The sequence below is a fragment of the Porites lutea genome, chromosome 6 (assembly GCF_958299795.1).
Source record: "Porites lutea chromosome 6, jaPorLute2.1, whole genome shotgun sequence".
NCBI classification, from domain to species: Eukaryota; Metazoa; Cnidaria; class Anthozoa; order Scleractinia; family Poritidae; genus Porites; species Porites lutea.
The window spans coordinates 26,138,030-26,159,626 of NC_133206.1; the positions used below are offsets into that span (position 1 = coordinate 26,138,030).

The 21,597-nt window shown below is 39.1% G+C and overlaps 1 protein-coding gene across 2 annotated transcripts in view; it reads left to right on the forward strand.

Moving 5' to 3' along the window:
• Positions 1-21,597, forward strand: part of LOC140941495 (thioredoxin domain-containing protein 11-like) — a 58,326-nt gene that overhangs the window by 28,966 nt on the left and 7,763 nt on the right. For both annotated transcript variants that reach the window (XM_073390497.1, XM_073390498.1), the window contains exons 9-13: positions 1,514-2,347; positions 5,456-5,510; positions 5,817-5,974; positions 6,464-6,576; positions 17,254-17,334. In XM_073390497.1, the coding sequence (XP_073246598.1) occupies positions 1,514-2,347; positions 5,456-5,510; positions 5,817-5,974; positions 6,464-6,576; positions 17,254-17,334 (1,241 nt within the window). The remainder of the gene's footprint in view (positions 1-1,513; positions 2,348-5,455; positions 5,511-5,816; positions 5,975-6,463; positions 6,577-17,253; positions 17,335-21,597) is intronic.

The window sequence follows — 21,597 nt, forward strand, 5'->3', positions numbered from 1 at the left end:
GCGTGGCCAATCTTATCCCGTACCTAGTGCATAAGTTATAGCTATTTTTCACCTCTCAAATTACTTGGGTAGCAGTGGCGCAGTCGGTTAATCCCTCAACTTACGGTCTCGTCTAATCTGACGGGTCACAAGCCGGTTCAAACCCTGGGCAAGCCAAAATAATAATTCTTTCTTCCACGAAATTAAAGAATAAATCAAAGAACTCGAAGTGATCTCGAGATATCCCGCAGTAATTGGGCTCTCACTTGTCGAATAGCTGATTCAGACCGAAGACCCACGGACAAGAGTCAAAGGGTTAAGTTTGAGTAACCGATCCTTGTAAGACATGTCTTTCGGAAAATTCAAAAAACTTCGAAGCTCTGCGCGGAACATTTTCTGGCAAACGTTTGTCTTTACACGTGTAAGAGGACCAAAGTTCACTAGCGTATTGTAATTTTGGCTCTACTGGATTTTTTAGGGAATATACCTCCCCACTCTTTGAGCGTTTACTACATCGGCATTAAAAAAGGTATCGGAAAAAGGTTAGCGTAGCTGTACCATGCTAAGATGAAAATTTGTCATGATCCATGTTTTATTGACATTGAGTTGCCATGGCAAAAAAAATGACGCCAGACCTTTTTTACTGGCCCTGGATTTCTCGGTACCAGAAGTTTTTTTTAGAAATCGCTCAAGGGAGCTTGTACCTCCCTTAGTTGCCTCAATTATGATTCTATGAGAGCGTTTTGGAAATCTTTTGAAAAGAAGTTTTGGGGGTCATACAGACAGAAAATAAACATAATTGGCTAATATCTAAAGAAAATTATAAGGTCTGGAAATGCAGTTTCATGCTAAGTTTTGCTAAGTGTGTTTAGGATCACCTGAATTCATCCGACGCAGACAGCTTCAGATCGTCTCGCTTATTGTTACCTATGACACGAAAAGGAGTTTTAGTGGAAATATTTTGAGCTAGTGGGCTGTGATGAAGTGGGGTGAGGGAGCTCTTCCTTTTGCACTGAATAAAGCGACCGACTTAAAGGAGCTGTGCCACGAAATCTATGAAGATTCAAATAGTGGAAACCGCCACCAGTGAAAAACAAAAATAACAGCTCAAAACAGGAAATGAAGGTATAAATGACACAGCTAATACCGAAGTAGGCACGGTTGGACAAACTTAAAGAAGATTACATTTAAGGTTTTTGAAAACTTGTTGGCCTAACACTTTTTCAAAGTTCATTTTTTTTTGTCTTCAACTTTTTACGTAATGCTTAGGGGGAAATTTGCTTGACATAAAGCAGTGATTTTGTCATTTCAATTAATTTCTTTGCTTATGCTAAGTTGCGTTGAGAGTAAAGACGTGTAATTGGCAATATTTAAACAAAAGGAACTAGTTAGCCATGACGCAGCCCTTTAAAAGGACTCTGCTCTCCATCCATTAATCGTAAGCGTAGTTCTTACTTAGAATTCACGTTATATGTTTGGTAATTCCCCTTTTGCTTACTCATATTTTTTTTGTTTGGTTTTGTTTTCATTTCAGTATATTTACGCAGCGTCTCATTATTATAGATGTCCACATAATGCAACGTCAAAAGGAGTAAATGCTGTTCCGACTGCAGAGGGCAAAGAAGAGGGAAATTCATCGGAAGTATTAGAGCAAATCAACGTCAAGGGAATCGCCTCCCAATTTACACTACTTTATTCTATAAACCAGCAAAGAGACGTATTAATTTCACAAAACGGTTTGGTACTAAACAATAGCATTTGCAAGACATTACTAGTTCCAAAGCAATTAAACACAGGAAGCCGGCCAAATACCTGCGATTTGTGCTTTAGTTGTCAGCTTTTAAAATGTCACCTGAACATGGGGCATCCATTAGTTACCTTTCTCAACAGTTATAAGATGATGCCATTGCTCTCCCTCAAAAATTGCTGCAGTTCATTAAGACCTACTGGATACTTTTCATTGGTCTTAACGAGCATTTGTTGTACGTGGAGGTCAGAGGAGTCAGACCAGCGATATCCCTCCGACAAGGAATTCCAAGACATCAATAAACAATTACTGAAGCAAAGGGAAAGTAACTTAGCTGATTTGTTTGGTCTTAGTTCTTACATGTCATACACGGCAAGTGCTTTACAAAAATCGTTGAATACACGAAAAGGCAGAGAACTCACAACTAAAAAAGTCATCCCAGACTTATCTCAAACTTCAAAGCGTGTCACAAATTTTACAGGAGCAGGGTGTTACAGCAACAGATCAGTCAGATTTTTCATCGTGGATTCTACTGAATATTGGAGAGTCGCAGAGAATCTAGGTGTCCGCAGGTCATACGATCAGGATGGCAGGACAGCCTTGGTGATTGCTGATTTAAAGGTAGTCTTACTTGGGAGACGTGATTGATTTAAAACCATTCAAAAAAATGTTTTTGATCTCACTGGATTTTAGAGGCCAGTTTTCGAATATTCATGTATACTATAAAAATTTCACGCGGAACTTTTGGGGTATGATATGTAGACGCTTCCTGTTGCTCCGGTAATCGGTTGCATCCATAGATGTTGGGCACGTGAGTGTAAACAATCTATTGCTCTGTATCGGCCAACCTTTTGAACTTATTTGCTATTCAGTGGATGAAGTCACGTGCTAAGTTTCAGTTTCAGTTTATTTATTTATTTGCCAGAAAAAAAAAGTCAATAATAGTTGAAAGTTAAAGGGGACGTAAATTACACAAGTAAAGGAATAAGAAAGATTTTTTTCTGGCGAGGAAGCTCAAATTGATAAGACTATAAGAAATACAGGCATCACCGAACCTCGCGAGGTTCGGGAAGAAGGCCCATAAAATGTCAGGGATGGAACGGTGGGAGAGAATTAAAGTAAATTGTGTAGCTAGGGAGGGCGAATTTCGACACTGGCTGTAATATTGGAAGTGAGATGTAGTTAATCTCCTTTTTTTTGGAGTAAATGTGAACCCAGTGCTCTGGCCATAAAAAGGATTTTCTGGGATTTAAATGGGTTGGTGTTGCTGTTGGCGTTGGTGTTGTGGAAGGGTACCCCATTTGACCCTCCTTCATGTCTTAGCATAGTCAATAGGAAATAGCTGTGATAGTGAATAACTGCAGGCGAATATGCAGTTGCATTTGTTTAATAAAAGCTAACCCATTCTATCTTTAACAATAATTTTAATGATAATTGCTTGTGAAGTCTTTCAGTGGTAGTGAGTGGATGAAATGGTAGGAGATAATGCTGCTGTGAACTAAACTAAAGCGATGAGAGTGTTTGCACTTGTTATAGTACATAATCACACTTGACAGCTAATTGTTTGTAACAGTAAGGTGCAAACATAATCACTAAAATAGAAATTTCATGTAGTAATGTCATCAAGGATGTAGTTGAGGAGAATTATGAAAGTGATCTTGACTCATTATTGAATATGCGGTACTTTCATTAGAACTGAATCCCTGTAAACGTATCAAATCATTTATGAAAGTGTTCATGGTTCTTCGTATACGTGCATGAGAAACAAATACCCATGCAAGAGTGAATTTGTATGAAGTGTCCATATACAAGTCATGTTGAAGGTGATCAGTTTCTCAATTCTCAACATGCATGCGCTTGTTGAGACATGGTTGCCAGAGGCATAGTTTTGGAAATTCCTAGACTGACGGTCAAATGTACATTTATGTACACGTTCCCTGACCAAGTGAATTGATGAACTGACAATTTGTCCAGATAATGGCTTCCAAATTCCGGTCAAAACTTTGTGTACTGGGGACAGATGACGTAAAACAAAAGACTTCTTTGTTTTCTGTTCAGGGAAAAATCTCCTTGGTATTGTTTCTTGGTTTTTGTTGTTTTGTTTTACATTGTCTGCGTGAGAATAAATGAGCGGCGAAATCATGTTGAAATACTGTATAAGTTTGGATAAAAAGCAAGCAAATCAGAACACTTATCGGACAAACAGCAGCATAAAAAACACATGGAGAGAATTAGCTAAGAACAAGTGATGGTAGTAGCACTTCGTATATTACGCCGGATTTAGTGAACTGAAAAGGACTCTCAAGTCTAATACCCAAAAGTCCTGTCCTTTCTTCGTTTTAAGAGATTGGAAAATACTTCGAGCGATTGTTGGTCAAAAGCATCCAGGAAAAATACGACCTTGGACGTAAACTTTGCTATTGAGAATGTGTATTTCGTCAAAGACAGTTTCTGAGTACATTTGTCGCCATTGTTATATCAGTTTCAAGAAAAGGCATCAATCTACCTGAAAGAGCCGCCCTTACTTTGAAATTGATGGTTAGAATGTAAGCTTGTTGTAGCAAGAGCCTGTTTTAGTGTGCCTATCTCTGCTTTGTTCATGCAGTTTAGAAATCCAAATTCAGCTTTAAACGAGAAGACCAAATGGGGACACGATTAATTAGGACTATTTTCTAGCAGCATCTGGCATGCCTCTGGCGCCTTACTTTTGCTCTTAGGTGACTTGGAAATTTTCCTTCATAATAGTCATATGCTGGGCACCCTGGATGAGCACCCTTCAATTTTTCGTGGAACACAGGTTTAAAATCCACTGAGACCGCCCTTTATATCTTCCTTCAGGTTGACCGGACTACTGCAACAACAACTTTTTTTAACTGCTCATTGAGCAACTACAACGGGTGCAGAATGCTTGTGCAAGACCTTCCGTGCTTATTGGTTAATCAAGAATCTACTTTAAACATTCTTCATAATTTAGCTCCATCATCCCTTTTTTTCTCTGAAGCCTCCATCTCCGTTATAATGAATGATAAACTTTTACTTTGTCATCCAAAGCTTGCTGATAGGCCCTTTACGTTTGTATCATTTTTACCTACAAACCTAGTCAATGCGTTTGGGACACTTATCTTTCATACATAAAAAATTGCATTTCCTGTTAAATACTTAATTATTGTCTCCCTTATGGGGCTTTGCAGGAATAATGAAACAAATAATTCAAAATAAAACATAACAAACTTAAGAATCCCAACTCGTAGAAAGCGAACCAGTTGGATATTTTACAGGCGTCGCCAAGGATTTGAACTCGGGACCTGGAAACACATCCAGCGAGCGGTCAGGGCGGGACTTGAGCTCAGGGGCTCCAGATTACAAGTCCAGCGCTCTAACCGCTCAACCACGCTACTTCCTTGCACAGATTATGGACGTCAACTTTATTCTGGGGGCGGAGGGGGGACCTCAGGAGAAAGCTTGGTATGGCGGTGTTTATGTGTGTGAATTATCTGTTAGTTGCAAAATCATCTCTTATTGTACAAAACCATGAGAGAAAGACCGCATACCAGAACCTTTTTGATAGTATTGTAGGTTAACTTTATTTTTATCTTTATCTTATTGATTTTATTATTATTATTTTTTGGTTAGTAATTATTTGATCATTGTTATTTGCATTTGAACAGTTTCCTTGTTCTTATTTTGGTTGTTCTTGTTGCGACATCCTCACTTAATCATGTTTTTTAGAATGATGCCCATTTTGTCTTGGACGAGGATGTAAGAATCAGTAACTCCTCAATTAGTGAGTATGATGTATCCTGAGCAAAGATATTTTACGCTTTATTTCTTTTTAAACGACAGCAATGTCAACAATAATGATGATAATAAATCTCAGTACCTTAGAACGAACACAGCCATCCATTTCAATGTGTGGAGGATATTGCCATGTGTGATACTCCTTGGCACTTGGAAACATGTCAAGTAACGGTGCCAACAAATTCAGTACCGCTGAGCGTTTACGCTTTGCTTTTAAAATACGAAAACTTCTCTCGTGGGGTTCACTGATAAATCGTTTATGGACTAACAGACATTCCTTTTCGAATTCCAGTTGATTTCGTTATGGCCTATATGAATGGCAATCTGGCAAGACGCCTCATATCTGGTGGTGGAAGCTCCCCAGAGTGTGCACCACTGCGGAGTGGCAAAGCTTGTGTTAAAGAGGTTGTGACGTCAAATTTTAGAGATATAGTGCTAGATGACACAAAAGTACGTAAAGTTGATTTTGATTCATGTATATCCCAGTTCTTGTAATCGTAATTTCCCCATTCATATGAAATGAAAAGGGGAATGAAGCCTTATTTACGTTTTTGGTTACACGTTTTAAGTTGCTCATTAACAGCTTGCTCGGACGTCAGTTTTGTTAAAGGATGTTAAACTCAAAAGTGTTTTTTCAAGGCCTGTGGCGAAATACGTCGCAGATTCTCTTCCCTCTGAAACTGATGCCATGCCAGTAAATGGATAATAAAGACTTCAGTCAGTGCCACCCTTATTATGTTCTTCCAATTTCTTTTTTTACCTTTTAACGTTGTCTTTACCGCTAGGGTAAACAGTCTTACCCGCTTGAAAAACCTGGTAACAACTTGTTTTTCCTTCACAAAGGGAACCTTTGCCCACATATTTGTGTGATAGATTTTAACAGCAAATGTCGCTGTAAGATTTAAGTGTAGCCTGGAATTTAATTTGTTTTCCTAACAGGATGTTTTGTTGCTGTATTATGCTCCGTGGTGTGCTTACTGTCAATCTCTTGAGCCCATTCTACTTACTGTTGTGAAATTCTTTCAAGACTGCAATGATGTTATTATTGCAAGGTGAGCGGAACTTCATCGAATGTAACTTCCTAACCTACTTGCTTTTTGCGTGACGTTAATTCCACTAACTTTACCAAAGAGATCTGCTTCTTAAAGCTGTTAACTCAAAATATATTTGCGCGTTTGAGGATTTTTAGGATACCGGCCACCTCTTCCAAACGTGACTTGAAATTGTAGCATCGGGTATATTTGTATTTGTTCCTACCTGCTTGCTAATCACCGTCTAAATGGCCGTTCAGTTTGCGTTCGAGAATTAGTCCAAGAAGTAGCAATAACCGTCACAGTTCAAGAGCAAAATGGTTATGGTGCCAGGAAATAAGACAAACATCACATTCGCGTCATAAATTGTTTTGTGGCACCTGTGTTTGTAATCTTCTCAAAGACATTATCATGTTCAAGTGTATTCATTCGTAAGAGCAAGAGAACATAAATGCCTCAGAGTTGATTTTCCATAGAAGCCCTATTACCATCGTAATCCATTTTACAATATCTTTTGAATAGTATTCGTAAAACCACCGAGGTCTAGATTTTCTCTTTTAGCACATTCCAAAATATTCACTGTATAATCTCCCGAGAGTGAGATGAGCACGTTTGTTATTTTTTGCCTGCGAGGTTGGAGCCAGCTTACCGCTCAGAATAGATCTTCTGGGATGACGATGAAACTAAAAGAAGGCCGATATTACAAGTCTGCTGTGTTGCAACATTCATAGGTCCCTCCTTGCATATTAATTAATTGCCTTCCGTGTGTCTTCTGCATACTAATTTGGTATAGGTAAACGGCGTAAGTGGTTAGTCATTTCTTTTAAAATGTTAATTTAGTGCCTAATCAATAACCAGGTAAAATCGCGTTTTTCCATATCCACAGTTAATAAGTGGATAGCCGTTTATAAGTTAATAACTGTACATTTCAATAGAAACGAACGCTTTGCCTCGGCTTGCCCGGTCTCTTCTAACCCTGATTGGCTCATGTAAAATCTAATATATAGATTTAGCCAGGGCTAAATGCGAAGCTCCCGTTAATAAATTCATAATTTAAATCAAACAATAAACTTGTAATCCACAAATCAGGGCACATTTATTTGACTTTTGAGGCAAAGACTGAGTGATTTTAGAGAAAAATCAGAATTTGACCGTCCAAGAGTGAAACAAATTTTACATCAAGTTATTTGTACACCGAAAAAAAGGAATCATGTTCGATCACAGTAGATTAGGCCTGGAAAACAAATAGACCTATTCGTGTATTGTATTTGCATTAGCTGTAGCATCATAATGTGGCATTCACCAGTCTCTCCAACATTGCTCCGTTAGAGAGACTATGGATAATTGGACAACCCCGTGTTGAGGCCTCAAATACACCCAATGCAAAAATGGCTGCCAGATTGATATTCTTTTGTCTGAATTTAAATAAGCCTAACTAGCCTCGTTCTTCAGTACAAAATTCAAAAGAATAACTTACCCCAAGCGAGGCTAATTTTGATTTAAACAAAAGAATATTCATCTGGCAGCCATTTTTGCATTGGGTGTATGTAATAAATGACCCTAAATGTAATAAAGGTCCTAAGTGTAATAACTTTTGGCCCTAAATGTAATAAAGGTCCTAAGTGTAATTTTTTCAGCTCTTTTTTTTTTCTTTTCTTTTGGTGTCCCCAAATTAGTAAGGGAATCTTTTTTCCCTGGCTAGACGGCTTTTGACACTTTAATAAAGTTTCTATCTATCTATCTATCTATCTATCTATCTATCTATCTATCTATCTATCTACCTACCTACCTACCTACCTACCTACCTACCTACCTACCTACCTACCTACCTACCTACCTACCTACCTACCTACCTACTTAGGGTCATAAGAAGACTTCATAGCGTTTGCTTTTAGCCTTATTACAGGTTAACTGAGCGCCAGAATGTGTCTAGGGAATATCAAACACTAAATACCCAGGACAGATCCCCTATATAGCCATTTGAGTAACAACTTATTATTCAGTTATTGATATCATTATCACTGTTATTTTTATTGTCTTTATTAACTGAAAAGAATGTTTAATCGAAGTGAATTGTAAATAGTCCTTTGACCGAATAGTAATTAATTGAAAATAAGTTTTAATAGTTAGCATTGTTATCAATAATATTTCTTTAACGACAACTTGAAAACAGAGGTCCATGATATGAAGCAAATTTTTTAAATACTCTTTAATGTCAAAAAAGGACTGACGTATCTTAAGACTTATGTAACAAAACAAAAAAGCCTCGTTTATTATAGCAAATTTTCTCAAGAAACTGTAACTTCATCCACTGGATTGAACTAAAAAAAATCTGTTTCATAGGCAAAGGCAGCCTGTAGTGTAACTATAAAGATATACTGCCCTTAATATCTTGCTGTTTATATATAACTTCGTGTTCACAGCATTCTGTATGGACCGACCGACATACTCTTTTGGAAAATGATAAATAAAAACATTTCTTTTTTTGGCGCAACATTAAAAAAACCCATAGGCAAAAGTATTTAATTTACTACGATTGTTTCTAATGAACAAAAATATTTCCTTCAATTACTAAATTACTACTGTATTTTGAAAACTTTTGTGTAGATTTCATTTGTTTATAACTCGCATTTCACGATGTAGGGATGTATTAGGAAACACGATCGAGACGTAGTTAATTTATAAGTGTTTCTCCTACTTCTTGAGCGCTCTAGCCGCTTTCTAAGTTAATGAATATCTATGAAGACTACAATAGGGCGAAGAAACAGAATCGCCAGCTGGCTATAACACTAATATCGCATCAGACCGTCGCATGTTTCAGTCAGGGACTTTATCACGTTTGGGGCTGTTATACTACATACATGTATACTGTTAAGACTTCCATTATATACAGGGCTAAAACCTATTACACATATAATTAGACCCTTTAGTACATTTAGGGCCAAAAGTTATCACATTTAGGACCTTTATTACATTTAGGGCCAAAAATTATTACACTTAGGACCTTTATTACATTTAGGGTCATTTATTACATTTTAGGCCTCAACACCCCGAAATATAATTTTAAGAAACACATGCGCCACGATAGTCCTTGGTGGCAGCCAATTTACACGTTGCATTCCTCTGTCTAAAAGAGAGGCCAAAATAAAAATCAGGCCGGATTTTTTGTGTTCGACAAGTTTAGTTTACTAGTAAATCTTGGCGACGAATCTGGTGGCGTGTAAACCAGCCTTTTAAGCATACTTTTTCTCATCACGTCTCAGGTAAACAGTACACAGACCTCGGACAGAATTCGTTCTTTTTTGCCCTATTTAAACCTATAATTCTGCATTTTTTCACAATTTTGCAAGAGAATATTTGCACTCATTCAATATCCACGACGATCAAAGCACGCGCTTCCTTTGCACAACAAATTATAGCATTGAATTATAAAACGTTTTCTGTTAGAAAAATCTGGTCCTATGTGATATGCGGGGTAATAATTATGGGCTTTTAATGAAAACGATAAAAAAAATTCCCAAAATCACTTTTCGGCCAGTCGGACGGGTTCCCACTTTTGACAGGCACCAAATTTGCAGTGCGATTAATAGAGTTACCATTTACGCTTCAACATTATAGAGAAATTGTTATGTTTAGGTTTTATTTCCCTTTATTCATTAAACTGTGTATGATTTTGTTATGTGTAATCTTTAAAAGCGAGTGATATTTACGCGCGGCGTTTTGAGTATTCCTACATGCGATGTTTATGTTCGACTGGAAACAACGGGTGCAGCGATCAATCAATCAATCAATCAACAATCAATAAAATAAGTTTAATTCGGTGAAACATGTACAGAGACAATAATTTTCATTCAGGAAGAGAAGTATTGAGAGTAAAGTGTCTCAGAAAATCATGAGTCAGGCAAGCATAAGCTTATTTATGTTTTAAGCCGGCTTCCCGGTGTTCGCTCTTTTTCAAGATGAACTCGAGGCAAGAAAATCGCTCAGAGCTTTCTCTTTACATCCAAAATCATAACTAAATAATCTTCGGAACCTTTTCTTTGAATTTGCGGGTTAAAAAATGTCTAAAGGCTTTTTAAACCTGATACTATTGTAGGTTAGATCATTGCTCGTGTTTTAACTTAAGCCGCATAAACCATACTCTCGACTTTAGGAAACCGAAAAAAAACAAAAAAAACAAAAACAATAATGGCTCAAGCTTACCAGTCGAGATGCTGCTTCTGAAGGTCATCAAGTGTTCCAGAATCGCTTGAGACTTTTCAACCTTCTTACGCCTCAAGCAAGGGCAAGTGAGTAAGCTCATTTTTGAAAACGATGCCATCCGAAATCGGATTTCCAATGACTTTGACAAGCGGTGCATTTGTCAACAAAAAGCGCAATAAACAAACCAGCCACGAATTACAGAACAATCTTGATAGCAGCTGTATTTCATTTTGTACACCAAGTAGAAAAAGACAGTTTAAGACATCACAAGATGACCCAAAACTCTCTCAGCTCCAGCTATCAGTAAGCAAGTTTCCAGACGCTGCAAAAATTTTCCGCATAAACTCACCTGCCAAATTTTGACCAATCAGAACATAAAAATTGGACGTAGAGCGTGATCAACGCGTGACAGTGAGAAAAGTCAAAAGCGATTGCTTTCCCTGCATGTTAGTGTAAAAGCCGGTTGAATTTTCGTGTCCGAGATCAGTTCGAAATCAGCATTTTAAAAGTGCGGCTCATGAAACACGACTTATTTCATATGCATTTTAAAAAAATTGAACTTGAACCTGCGATCATTTGAAAAGTAGCAACTTGTCAGCGAATACCTTCAAAATATTACTCGAACTCAGAGGGTCGATACCTGAGCCCGCGATACGGTCAGGCGATACTGGTCAGCAGAAACACTGTTTTGACAGCTGTCAATTAATCAAAACATGGATGTACAATATCAGGTTGCAGGCTCCCAAACTAGCTAGAAAGTGTGAGATTAAACATTGGTATGCCTGTGGTGCGGACGGAGTTTGACAGCTGTCAATTAACCTTCATTAGAATGGCGAATATTCGAATTAACAGACTGCGAGTGTAAGTAGGACATTTCCATCCGGCATGTAGTGGAAAATGCCAGATCGTGTATCTGAGCGAACCTGAGTCCTCGTTATTAGTTTTCTGATAGCGGTCTGCACATGTCCCATTTTGACAGCTGTCAATTGACCTTAATTTGGCCTACCAATGTAACTTTAAACAACTGTCAGCCAACTGACAGCCTTGCCCGGCGTAGTTTCGTTTTTATGTTGAATTGGTAAGTGTGACATATTATATCAGCTTATATATAGGGGCAAAACGACTGGTCTTTTATCTGAGCCCGCGAGACGGTCATGTGATAATTGTCAGCGGATGTCTGATTTTGACAGCTGCCAATCTAATCGTACTCACACGGATGGCTTACATAACTAAGAGGCTAGTCAAGTTGTGCAAGATCTATTGTGACATTTGACGTTGGCTTACATGAAGTGTGTGTACCGACGGGCGTACGCTACGTCATAACCAAATTTTCTGGGATGGATAGTTTACCAAATTTTCTTACCCATGATGCTCCGCTGCGCGCGCGGGAGCTCCGCTATTACGTGTTCAAGATAAAAATGTTTTTTTTTTTGTTTTTATGTCATGAATGAAATGCACAGGAATCTCATTGAGATAAGGTCGTGTGTTATTTTTAGTTGGTTGAACCGGTTTTACAGTTTTTTTAGTTATTTTTAGATGGATGATGTCATAGTTTATTTTAATTATTTGTGTCGTATCCTTCTGTGGGTATCATGTCATTGTCTATTTTTAATTGTGTGCCTCAAAATCCTTATTTGGATATGTTAATGTCCAAGTTTATGTTTTGATTGCTGGACGACTTTCAAGAAGCAATTTGGTTTGGCCTGCCGGAACAAAGCTGTTTGTAACACGAAATTTGTCGTTAAATTAACAAGAAAAGACAGCCAAAAACGCCAAATTCGCCATTTTTAGTGCTCTGCTTTTACTGTACGTGCGCGCTGTTTATATTACACACTAATATTCTGAGGGGATCTTAAATGCAGGTGTCGTTTTTAAATAATAGAATCGAAATGGAAGGCAAGCAATAATATATCTTTGTTACGTTTCACTTAAAAGGCATAGCTGTGTTTATGTCTAAGGCTGCTACATATTATTATATCTTACATGGGATGGTTTTTGGGACGTAAATGTTATGAAAATTGTAAATAAAAATTTTGTTGTGAAGGACTTTGTTCACAAATGTAACGCTTCCCAACAATGTACATGTCACACATTATGTTCTAGACTGTTCATATATAGTAGCTTACAGAGAAATTGTATCATCTCCTATCACTCTGAACCCGTTGTTGCTCTTGCTGATCGGCTGTTCCCATCTCAGTCCTTTGGACAGATATAACTCACGTGTTTTGTAGAGATCGTGTAATTTTTGCTGCCTATCGTTACATCGAAGAACATAAGATGAATTTCGACTGCAAACTTCCAGGAATTCACTACCTCTCCTTGTCGCGAATCCGTTGCGTATTGGCGGTATTTGCTTGAAGCGTCTGCAGTTCCGTCTCTTCATCGGTTCCATTCGCATTGTAATTGCGGTATTTTGTCCCTCTTCATTAAAAAGGAATTGACTTGAATTGAATCACAGTTAGTAGAGGAGACTGGTTGAGAAACCCGTTAGACTCTTGTTATATGTTTTTGTTAGCTTTTTTGGACCTATAACCGTGCACAACGTTCAATAGCATTCCTATCATTTTGAACTTAGGCCCGATTCAGACGCCGAACTTTTCATGAGCCGAACCAAATTCGAATTAAGGCCGACCCAAATTATTTAGACCAGCTGAATTGATTCAGAGGCCGATCTTAGTTCCAGCCGAACTAAATTCAAAAGGAGAAAAATGCTCATTTCGGTCAAACTACTTACAAAATACGTTATAATAGGTTCGGTACATGAAAAGTTTGGTGTCTGAATCAAAGCCGTTCCAAAGTCGATTCAAAGGCGAAATTCCCGGGCGGACCAGGCAAAAAGAACGGCTGAGCCGTTCCAAATTGAAACAGGCGTTCTAAGTTGATTCAGACGCCGAACTTTTCATGTGTTTAATTCAATGTATTAGGTTCGGCTCATGAAAAGTTCGGCGTCTGAACGGACCTTAATGACCAATAGAAACATTGCATTTATTTATTCAGTCACAATTTGTGAACAAAAAACAAAGGATTGTGCACGGCCAGGGAGCTTCCAACATAACCTACAGCATAATTGTTTTCAACTTTTATGTTTGCCGGCTTTGCTAACCAGTCTCTTCTACTAACTATGATTGAATACATAGGGCAGCAAAACATACCACAATTACAGCTGTCTGTACGTGTCTTTAGTCGCTGTAGCCTTTCTAGCCTCCCACGCAGACGTTCTTAAGGGTTCGTTACGCGTTCCTGCCCCACTATAACGTCTGCTGAAACGAAGAGCCACTTCCGTTCTTTGGCTGTTTGCTTTTTTTAAAGAAACCAATCAGCATTGACTAATTGTGACGCGTGAAGCCAATCACGTGCTGTGAAGTAAGGGAAATCGACACGTGTGGTTCAACTCTAGATTAATTTTCGCGATAACCAAAATATCAATCATATTCCATGTTCTCATTCAACTCTTAAGAACGTTATCAATTCAGAGCGATTTTTTTGTGCTTCTATGTTGGATAAGGACGGGGTTCGATTTTTGATTCAGTCCCATCGACATTAAAGGGCTAATCAAAACCGCAATTGACGAGCGATCTTTTCATCCGCCAGGCGCGAGGCCTGCACCTACGTTTTCCACCGCTGAGTGCAAACTGTACCAAGCCGATATTTGCCTGCTACGAAAAAGATACAGCAACGATAAAATAACCGTACGTTATATAAGTACAAAAAGTCTGAAAGAGATTTTTTCTTTAGCGCAATATGTAAAATCCCATACCGTCTGAGAAATATAATGCGGCCTGTCGACCCTTGCAGGTTTTACTTCAAACATTTCCTTGCTCGACACCCCTTCATTTTCTTCACTGATACCACTAAGAGAAGCGACAAGAATTCCAAGATTTGCCAGCTTATCGACCTGGTCTTTGATACGATTTACTAGAGGCGAAACCACAACAACAACATGGCCAGTAGCTTCAGAAATCGAGTCGCAAACATAAAGCTTGATAAATAGGCGACCTTGCACATCCAGTTGAAAGATTTACAAACACATCAATCTTCTGCTGCAAAAATTAGACCATGGCTTTTGTTTGATAGGGTTTCAACGCCCTAATACCAAACGTTTCGGACATCAACACGACACCTAAACTTTTTTAGTTCGCTATCTTGTCCCGGGTAATATTTTAAAAAATAACAAACACGAATTTACCCAAAGTTGGAAAACGGCCTTTGATTGGTCCGTATCTTCGAACGGAAGTGGTTCTTCGTTTCAGCAGACTTTGGTGGGGCAGGAACGCGTGATGAACCCCTAATAACGTCTGCATGGGAGGTTTAGTCTCTCCTCTGTCTCTTGTTGACGGCTTCTTCGCTGGGCAAAGCGATGTTTCTCTGCTGCAGGTTTCTTGCTGTCGTCTTTTTTTGCTCACCCTAAATTTCAATTCGGCGTTCTGTTGTTGCTCCAGAGGAGTTCTCCTAGGCAAGGATTTGCATCCACCTTTTGAATCCAGAATTGTTGTTTGCTTTTGCGGGCATTTGCATTGAAGGAATTTACCCATAATTCACCGATAGTGTAAAAATAGGGAACTTACGATCCGACAACGGCGACGTCCATGAAAACGTCGCTGAAAAACAGACTTCGAATCATTTTACACTTTTTCGCGATTATCCCAATTCGCCCTGTTACTTAAAAGAAGGGGATTTTGGCTGGAGTTGAAGAGAGGGGAAAGCGCTCAAGTTCGGACAGAGATGGTAGAATTTATCGCCTTGCCGTTCCCGTTCCCAAGTAAACTTAAAATTTGGTCATTTCACGTCGTAGTTGTGCAGTGAAGACAAAGAAATGTACAAACAAGCGTGTTGCACGTGCAGAGTTGTTGTTTTGCTCATTAAACCTATTGTTTTTGGACGTTCCCGTAGCCGTCGTCGTCGTGGTTTCGTAAGGTCCCCAATGTCTCTCACAGACGACGGAATATAATCATGCGTAACATGCATGAAACACGTGCTGCGTGACGTCACACTGGATACGAACGCCAACCGGAAATAACCGATGGTCACCCAAGTTCGTGCGCCGCTAAGACCACGCGCGGTCAACGCGCTTCGCGCGCGACGAGATTCTAAATCGCTTACCTATACGTTTATCTATACCAAATTAGTACGCAGTAAGAGACACGGAAGGGACTTAAAAAATACAGTGGAACCTGGATTTAACAAAGTGCTAAGCGGCTGGGGAAGTTTGTTCGTTTTATCAAGGGTTCGTTATATCGGACACCTCCATTTAACGAATTTTCGGGAAAAGTACCAAAATGTTCGTTACATCGAGGTATAGTTAATAATTAATTTACAAAACCCAGCATTTCCGGAACTGGAAAGTTTCTGTGATAACATTTCAGTACCGAGCTATACATAGCTACGGCGATAGAAACTCAAGAACAGGCAAACAAAACTGCTTAAAACTATTGTACACATAAATTTTATCTTATGCTGACATTTATTCGTTATTTCGAGGTAAATTTTACGTTTGCGCTTGTGGATTGTGTTGGTTATAACGAGGATTTCGCTAAATCGAGGTTCGTTAAATGGAGGTTCTGTTCGATACATCTTTACATGCTGTTATTTTGGCCGGCTAAAGAAAATCGTTTGTTTTACCGAGGACTTCGTTATATAGAAGTTCGTTAAATCGAGGTTCCACTGCAAATATGCAAGAAGGCACTTATGAATGCTACTAAAGAGAAAGCAAACGGAAGGCAAGGGGAGGCATCAATAAGTTTTATCTTGCAACACAGTAGACTACTGATATTCATTATTGTCACTGCATAAAAAAATGAACAGCTCACATTGTTACAGACTTTGAGCTCGAAGACGACTTTGACATTTTGTAAACATTCGCATCTATCTATCCCACGTTTCTTTGTGCCCGGATTTGAGATACGTAGCTATTCAGGTAGGATTGGTCTTTTTTCCCTTAAAATAAAAGCGATGGAAAATTTTCTCAGCACGATAAACACACGGCACATGAATTCTTTCAAGTTCAAAGGCATTTCTTCCCCATCCCACAAATAAATCTAAACTGTTTTCTTTCGCTCTGACTCGACGTTTTATGTTGAAAGAATTTCGACTGCTCAGTGCAAAATCTTTTTAAAAATACTGTTCTCATTTCGCTTTCATTTAGCATTCTTATTATCGACGCGCGAGGTAACTTTACCCAGGGAGAAATCGATACTGTATGGGGCATTAATTCTCTGAGGTCTTTATTATGTTCTCTTGCCAAGACACAAAGCCTGCGTAGAAGTGCATCTCCTTTCTTCAGCCTTGTCGATCTGGCCATCAGTAACTGTAACTGTGCACGAAATTTAGGTCTCATTAGGTTCCATTTGTGATGTTTTTTCATCAGAATATACTTTATCGCCTCGGGAGTGAAATTCAAATTTTTCGGATTGAGGCCCCCTCAGATTCAGCGCAACAGTTTTTCTTAGAAACTAACTTATTCTCTCAGAGTAAGTTTTTGTTCTTTTCGCATTATAGGATAAATGCTGATGAAAATGATCTTCCAGGGGAATTTTACGTATCTCAGTACCCTTCATTTATTCTTTTTCCTGCTAAAAGGTATGATTTCATTTTACTATTTAAGGGAACTATAATGGAACCTCTACTTCGGGACACCTCTATTCGGGGTATACAAAATTGGGTCCCGTTATTGTGTTCACAAAATCTTTGTCTCTGTTAGGGATCACCTCTATTCAGGGGAAAGGGACACTCTTTCTGGGTCCCGACACCCGTGTTTAATCTCCATTCGGGGGAATCTCAGGACTGAAGAGAAAACTTTGACAGCAAGTTTTTTAACCTGAACTAAGTTACTTATATCAATGTACTATACTTGTAAGAATTCAGCACAGAGAGATAAATTAGTCGTGATTTTGAATTTATTATCTACCTGCTTGAATAAATGGCTGCAGCAGATTCCGAGGCAGAAAAAAATTATTTTCTGTCTTGGTCAATTATTAACACACCGCAGCCCAACCTCTATAAAGGGGACACCTATCTACAATACTCGTCACAAATCGTTGAAACAGACAGTAGTATAGGGCGCACCGAATTATCCCCTTTTTGGGGGGGAATCTCATTAAGGTGGGGGGGAATAAATTAACGCCAATGACGTCATAGGCTATTGTCTTGATCTCATGAATAGAATGCGCAGGAATCTCATAAAGATAAGGTCATGTGCTATTTTTAGATGGATGATGTCATGGTTGGTATAACCGGTTTGACAGGTTTTAGTTATTTTCGGAAGATGATGTCATATGTATTCCGGGGTACTATGATGTCATAGTTGTTTTGATTGGTTGACCGGAATTAGAAAGACGCTCATTGGCTGTCTCGTTTGACGAAGCATTCTGGTTGGTTTCCGTATTTTTATTGTTTGAACGGCATAAAAGCCTGCTCACTGCCTTCCCGCATACTAATTTGGATTTCCTGCATACTAATTAAGTGTCTTCCTCCATATATAATGAAGTGGATAGGTTTACTAATGAGCGTCACTCTACTACAATAGGAACAATAGGCTTGCCTAGACTTGCCCGGGCTGATTGGATAGTAACCAATCTATTATGTGTTTAACATAAAAGCGCGCTTCCCCTTCAGTATTTCCTTCTCGCAATCGCTTTCCTAAGGAAAAAGTCTTACTATCACCAATATTTTTTAAAACATTGCTCCAAACATGCAAGTCGAGTCGAGCTGTAAACTTGTCTGACTATTACAGAACTGTTTTCTCTCTTTCTATCTGCCATTTTCACGCACGGTTAATCAGTTAATTATGCGAGTTCGCAAGCCCAAAGTTGAATACAAATTAGCTCTACAGGAAAGACCCAAGGGAGAGAATCTTGACGTATTATTATAAAACAAATAACTTAACAAGGATCAATTAAAACACGCGACTCATAATTGCTAGCAATAAAAACACAAGAGAGATACCGTTTCAAAAAAACTTTATTAAAAAAAAATGACAAAAAGAGTCAAATACACAGGAATGGACATTAATTAATCTTCATCTTCGTTCTCCTCTGTAGAAGGGGAATAGAAATTGGTTTCCAACGTCTTTGCGTTTTTGTGTGTAATTAATCCACAATCGTGACCCCGAAGAAAGCCCTCTTTGATGTATTTTCTCTCCTCGGGGATCTGGTGATCGCATATAGGACAAATCTTGTAGTTATCATGCCAAAAGCATTTAGGACATTTCATGATCAATGTGGAGTACACATTAGAGTTTTCGCAATGTTCACAGGGACTTTTAGAGTGAAAGGTGGTGGACGTTTCAAAGCTACTACTTTCTGTTTCCTGACTGTCGTTTTCAGTGTCGTTGTCGCTCTCTTGGGTGCCTTCAGTTTCAACGCCATTCTCAGAAGCCACTTCCTCCTCCTCCTCCTGATTTTCAATATCCGATGAACTCTCCTCATTATTACTCTCGTTATCCGGAGTATTTTCTACATTTTGATAGCCTTTTTCCTTTTCTATTAAATTACTTAACAACTTTTTGTTCTTGATTAAACCTTTATCGATTCCTAACTATCTAGAAACGTATTCAGCGCACGAGGCTTGGTAACCTCATTGTAATGAGGGAGTAACACATCCTCAACTAGCTCGGCGATGTTTGTGACGGGAATAGTGCGTTTATTTCGAAGTAATTGTCCGCTGGGAGTCCCGAGAAGAATAGCTTTCGACGCGGCCATACTATGTAGCAAATCAGAAGCACGCTTTTCCGACACTTCTCGGGAAAGATGACTCAAAACATCTTTTATTCTTGGTTCTTCTTTTATTCTTGGTTCTTCATCCTCGCTTTCATCACCAGAACTTTCGCTTTCTTCATGTTCACTGTCGTGTTCTTCTTCAACCAAATCTATCTTTCTCTTCATTTTGATGAGTACCCGTGACAGACCGTGGCTTCAAATGAGTAACTTATAGTTTCGTTTCCTCTTTTATAGCATCAAAAATCCTAGACTTGTAACAGCAGGTACCAATAGGTCTTGAATAAAACCATCACCCTCTTGTACAAGGATTCGCTTCTTTGTTGTGTAAGGGACATTTGTTTCTGCTAGGTTTACTAGAGCATCCTTATATGGCAACACGTTCCGCTTATTTTCTTCGGGGATAAGAATGTATTCCTTAAGTATATTGTATAAGACTTGGACTAATGCATGTAGTTGTTGTGGACTGGCTGTCCGTAAAAGAAACTGTCGCTGACGAGCAGGGCAATCAGCTAACAGCTGAAGAAAACCACGATTGTTGTTCACTACACGAGACATTGCTTCAAAGTGAACTAAAGATGGCAGTTGGCAGTCTTTTATAGAATCTCGTGAAGAAAAAAAATGAAACGAGTGGGCGAAGGATAGAAAAGAATAGAATGAGGAGGAGGAGGAGGAGGAAAAACAATAGAAATGAGGAGGAGGAGGAGGAAAAACAAGAGAAATGAGGAGGAGGAGGAGGAGGAGGAGGGAAAAAAAATAGAAATGAGGAGGATGAGGAGGAGGAGGAGGAGAAAAAACAATAGAAATGAGGAGGAGGACGAGGAGGAGGAGGAGGAGGAAAGAAAACAACAGAAATGTGGCGGTGGTGGTGGTGGTGGTTTTGGGGGAGGAAAACAATAGAATTTTATGGCCTGAAAACCTATATAAATGCGCAACATTTTAACTCTTTCTCAGTCTACATTTTGCTCCTGAGCTGACGTGAGTTGGTTCTGTTCCGTTTGCGAAAAATCATTTAGTAGAAAAGATAATATGCAAAGGCACGTGATGTCTAAACACCACAATGTTGGTCTTACACCATTTCAAACAGTTCCGTTTTCACAGAAATGTCAGCGGTTTCGCTTCGAGCACCCTTTCACCTCCATGATTGCCGGAATGACCGGGTCCGCAAAAACGGCCTGGGTTCGATCGCTATTGCAACAAGCTTCAGAGACAATTTACCCTCCCCCCGAGAGGATCGTTTGGTGTTATTCACAATGGCAGCCAGCGTATACACAAATGTTAGTCGCCATGCCACACATTGAATTCGTTAAGGGAATTCCTACGGCTTTGGAGCAGGATTCCTACTTTGATGTGAACAAACGGAATCTGATCGTGTTTGATGATCAGATGATTGACGCCAGTAAAGACAAGCGGATTGTGAACCTTTTTACTCGTGGTTCTCATCATCGCAATCTGAGCGTGATTTATATCGTGCAGAATCTATTTTATCAGGGGAAAGGTAGTCGCAGCATAAGCCTAAACAGCCATTATCTGGTGTTATTCAAGAATCCACGAGACAATTGCAAATCTTGACTCTAGCGAAGCAAATGTATCCCGGGCAGACGGATTTCTTTTTAAATCAGTACGAAGAGGCTGTAAAAAGACCTTTTGGTTATCTTCTGATTGATCTGAAAACTACTACCCAAGATAATTGTCGGTTGCGAACAAACGTCCTGCCCAGTGAAGAAGGCTTTAACCAAGCAGGGTTTCAAGAAAATATTCCTCAAGAGCTTCTAAAATATCTGAGGCAGCAAACTCTTTCGCCTGTCCCGCTTCTTCCAGCTATGCAAGAAATACAAGGCAACATGGATGACGTGCTTTCTCGAAACGATCTTCGGGACGATGAAAAAGCTAAACGATACCTTCAGTTGCAAAACAGATACCTGGCTTTTAATGAACAATTAAATACAAGAACACGACCGGAAGAAATAATCAGCACTGTTCCAGACTTAACATCAAGGACACAAGATTCTTCGACAGCAACGACAGCATTCTCGTCTCCCCTCAACCCCTTTAATGTAACACCTGAATTACCACAAGCGGCTATCTCTCAAAAACCTGACAAAGAAAGCCTCACCCCTCCACCACC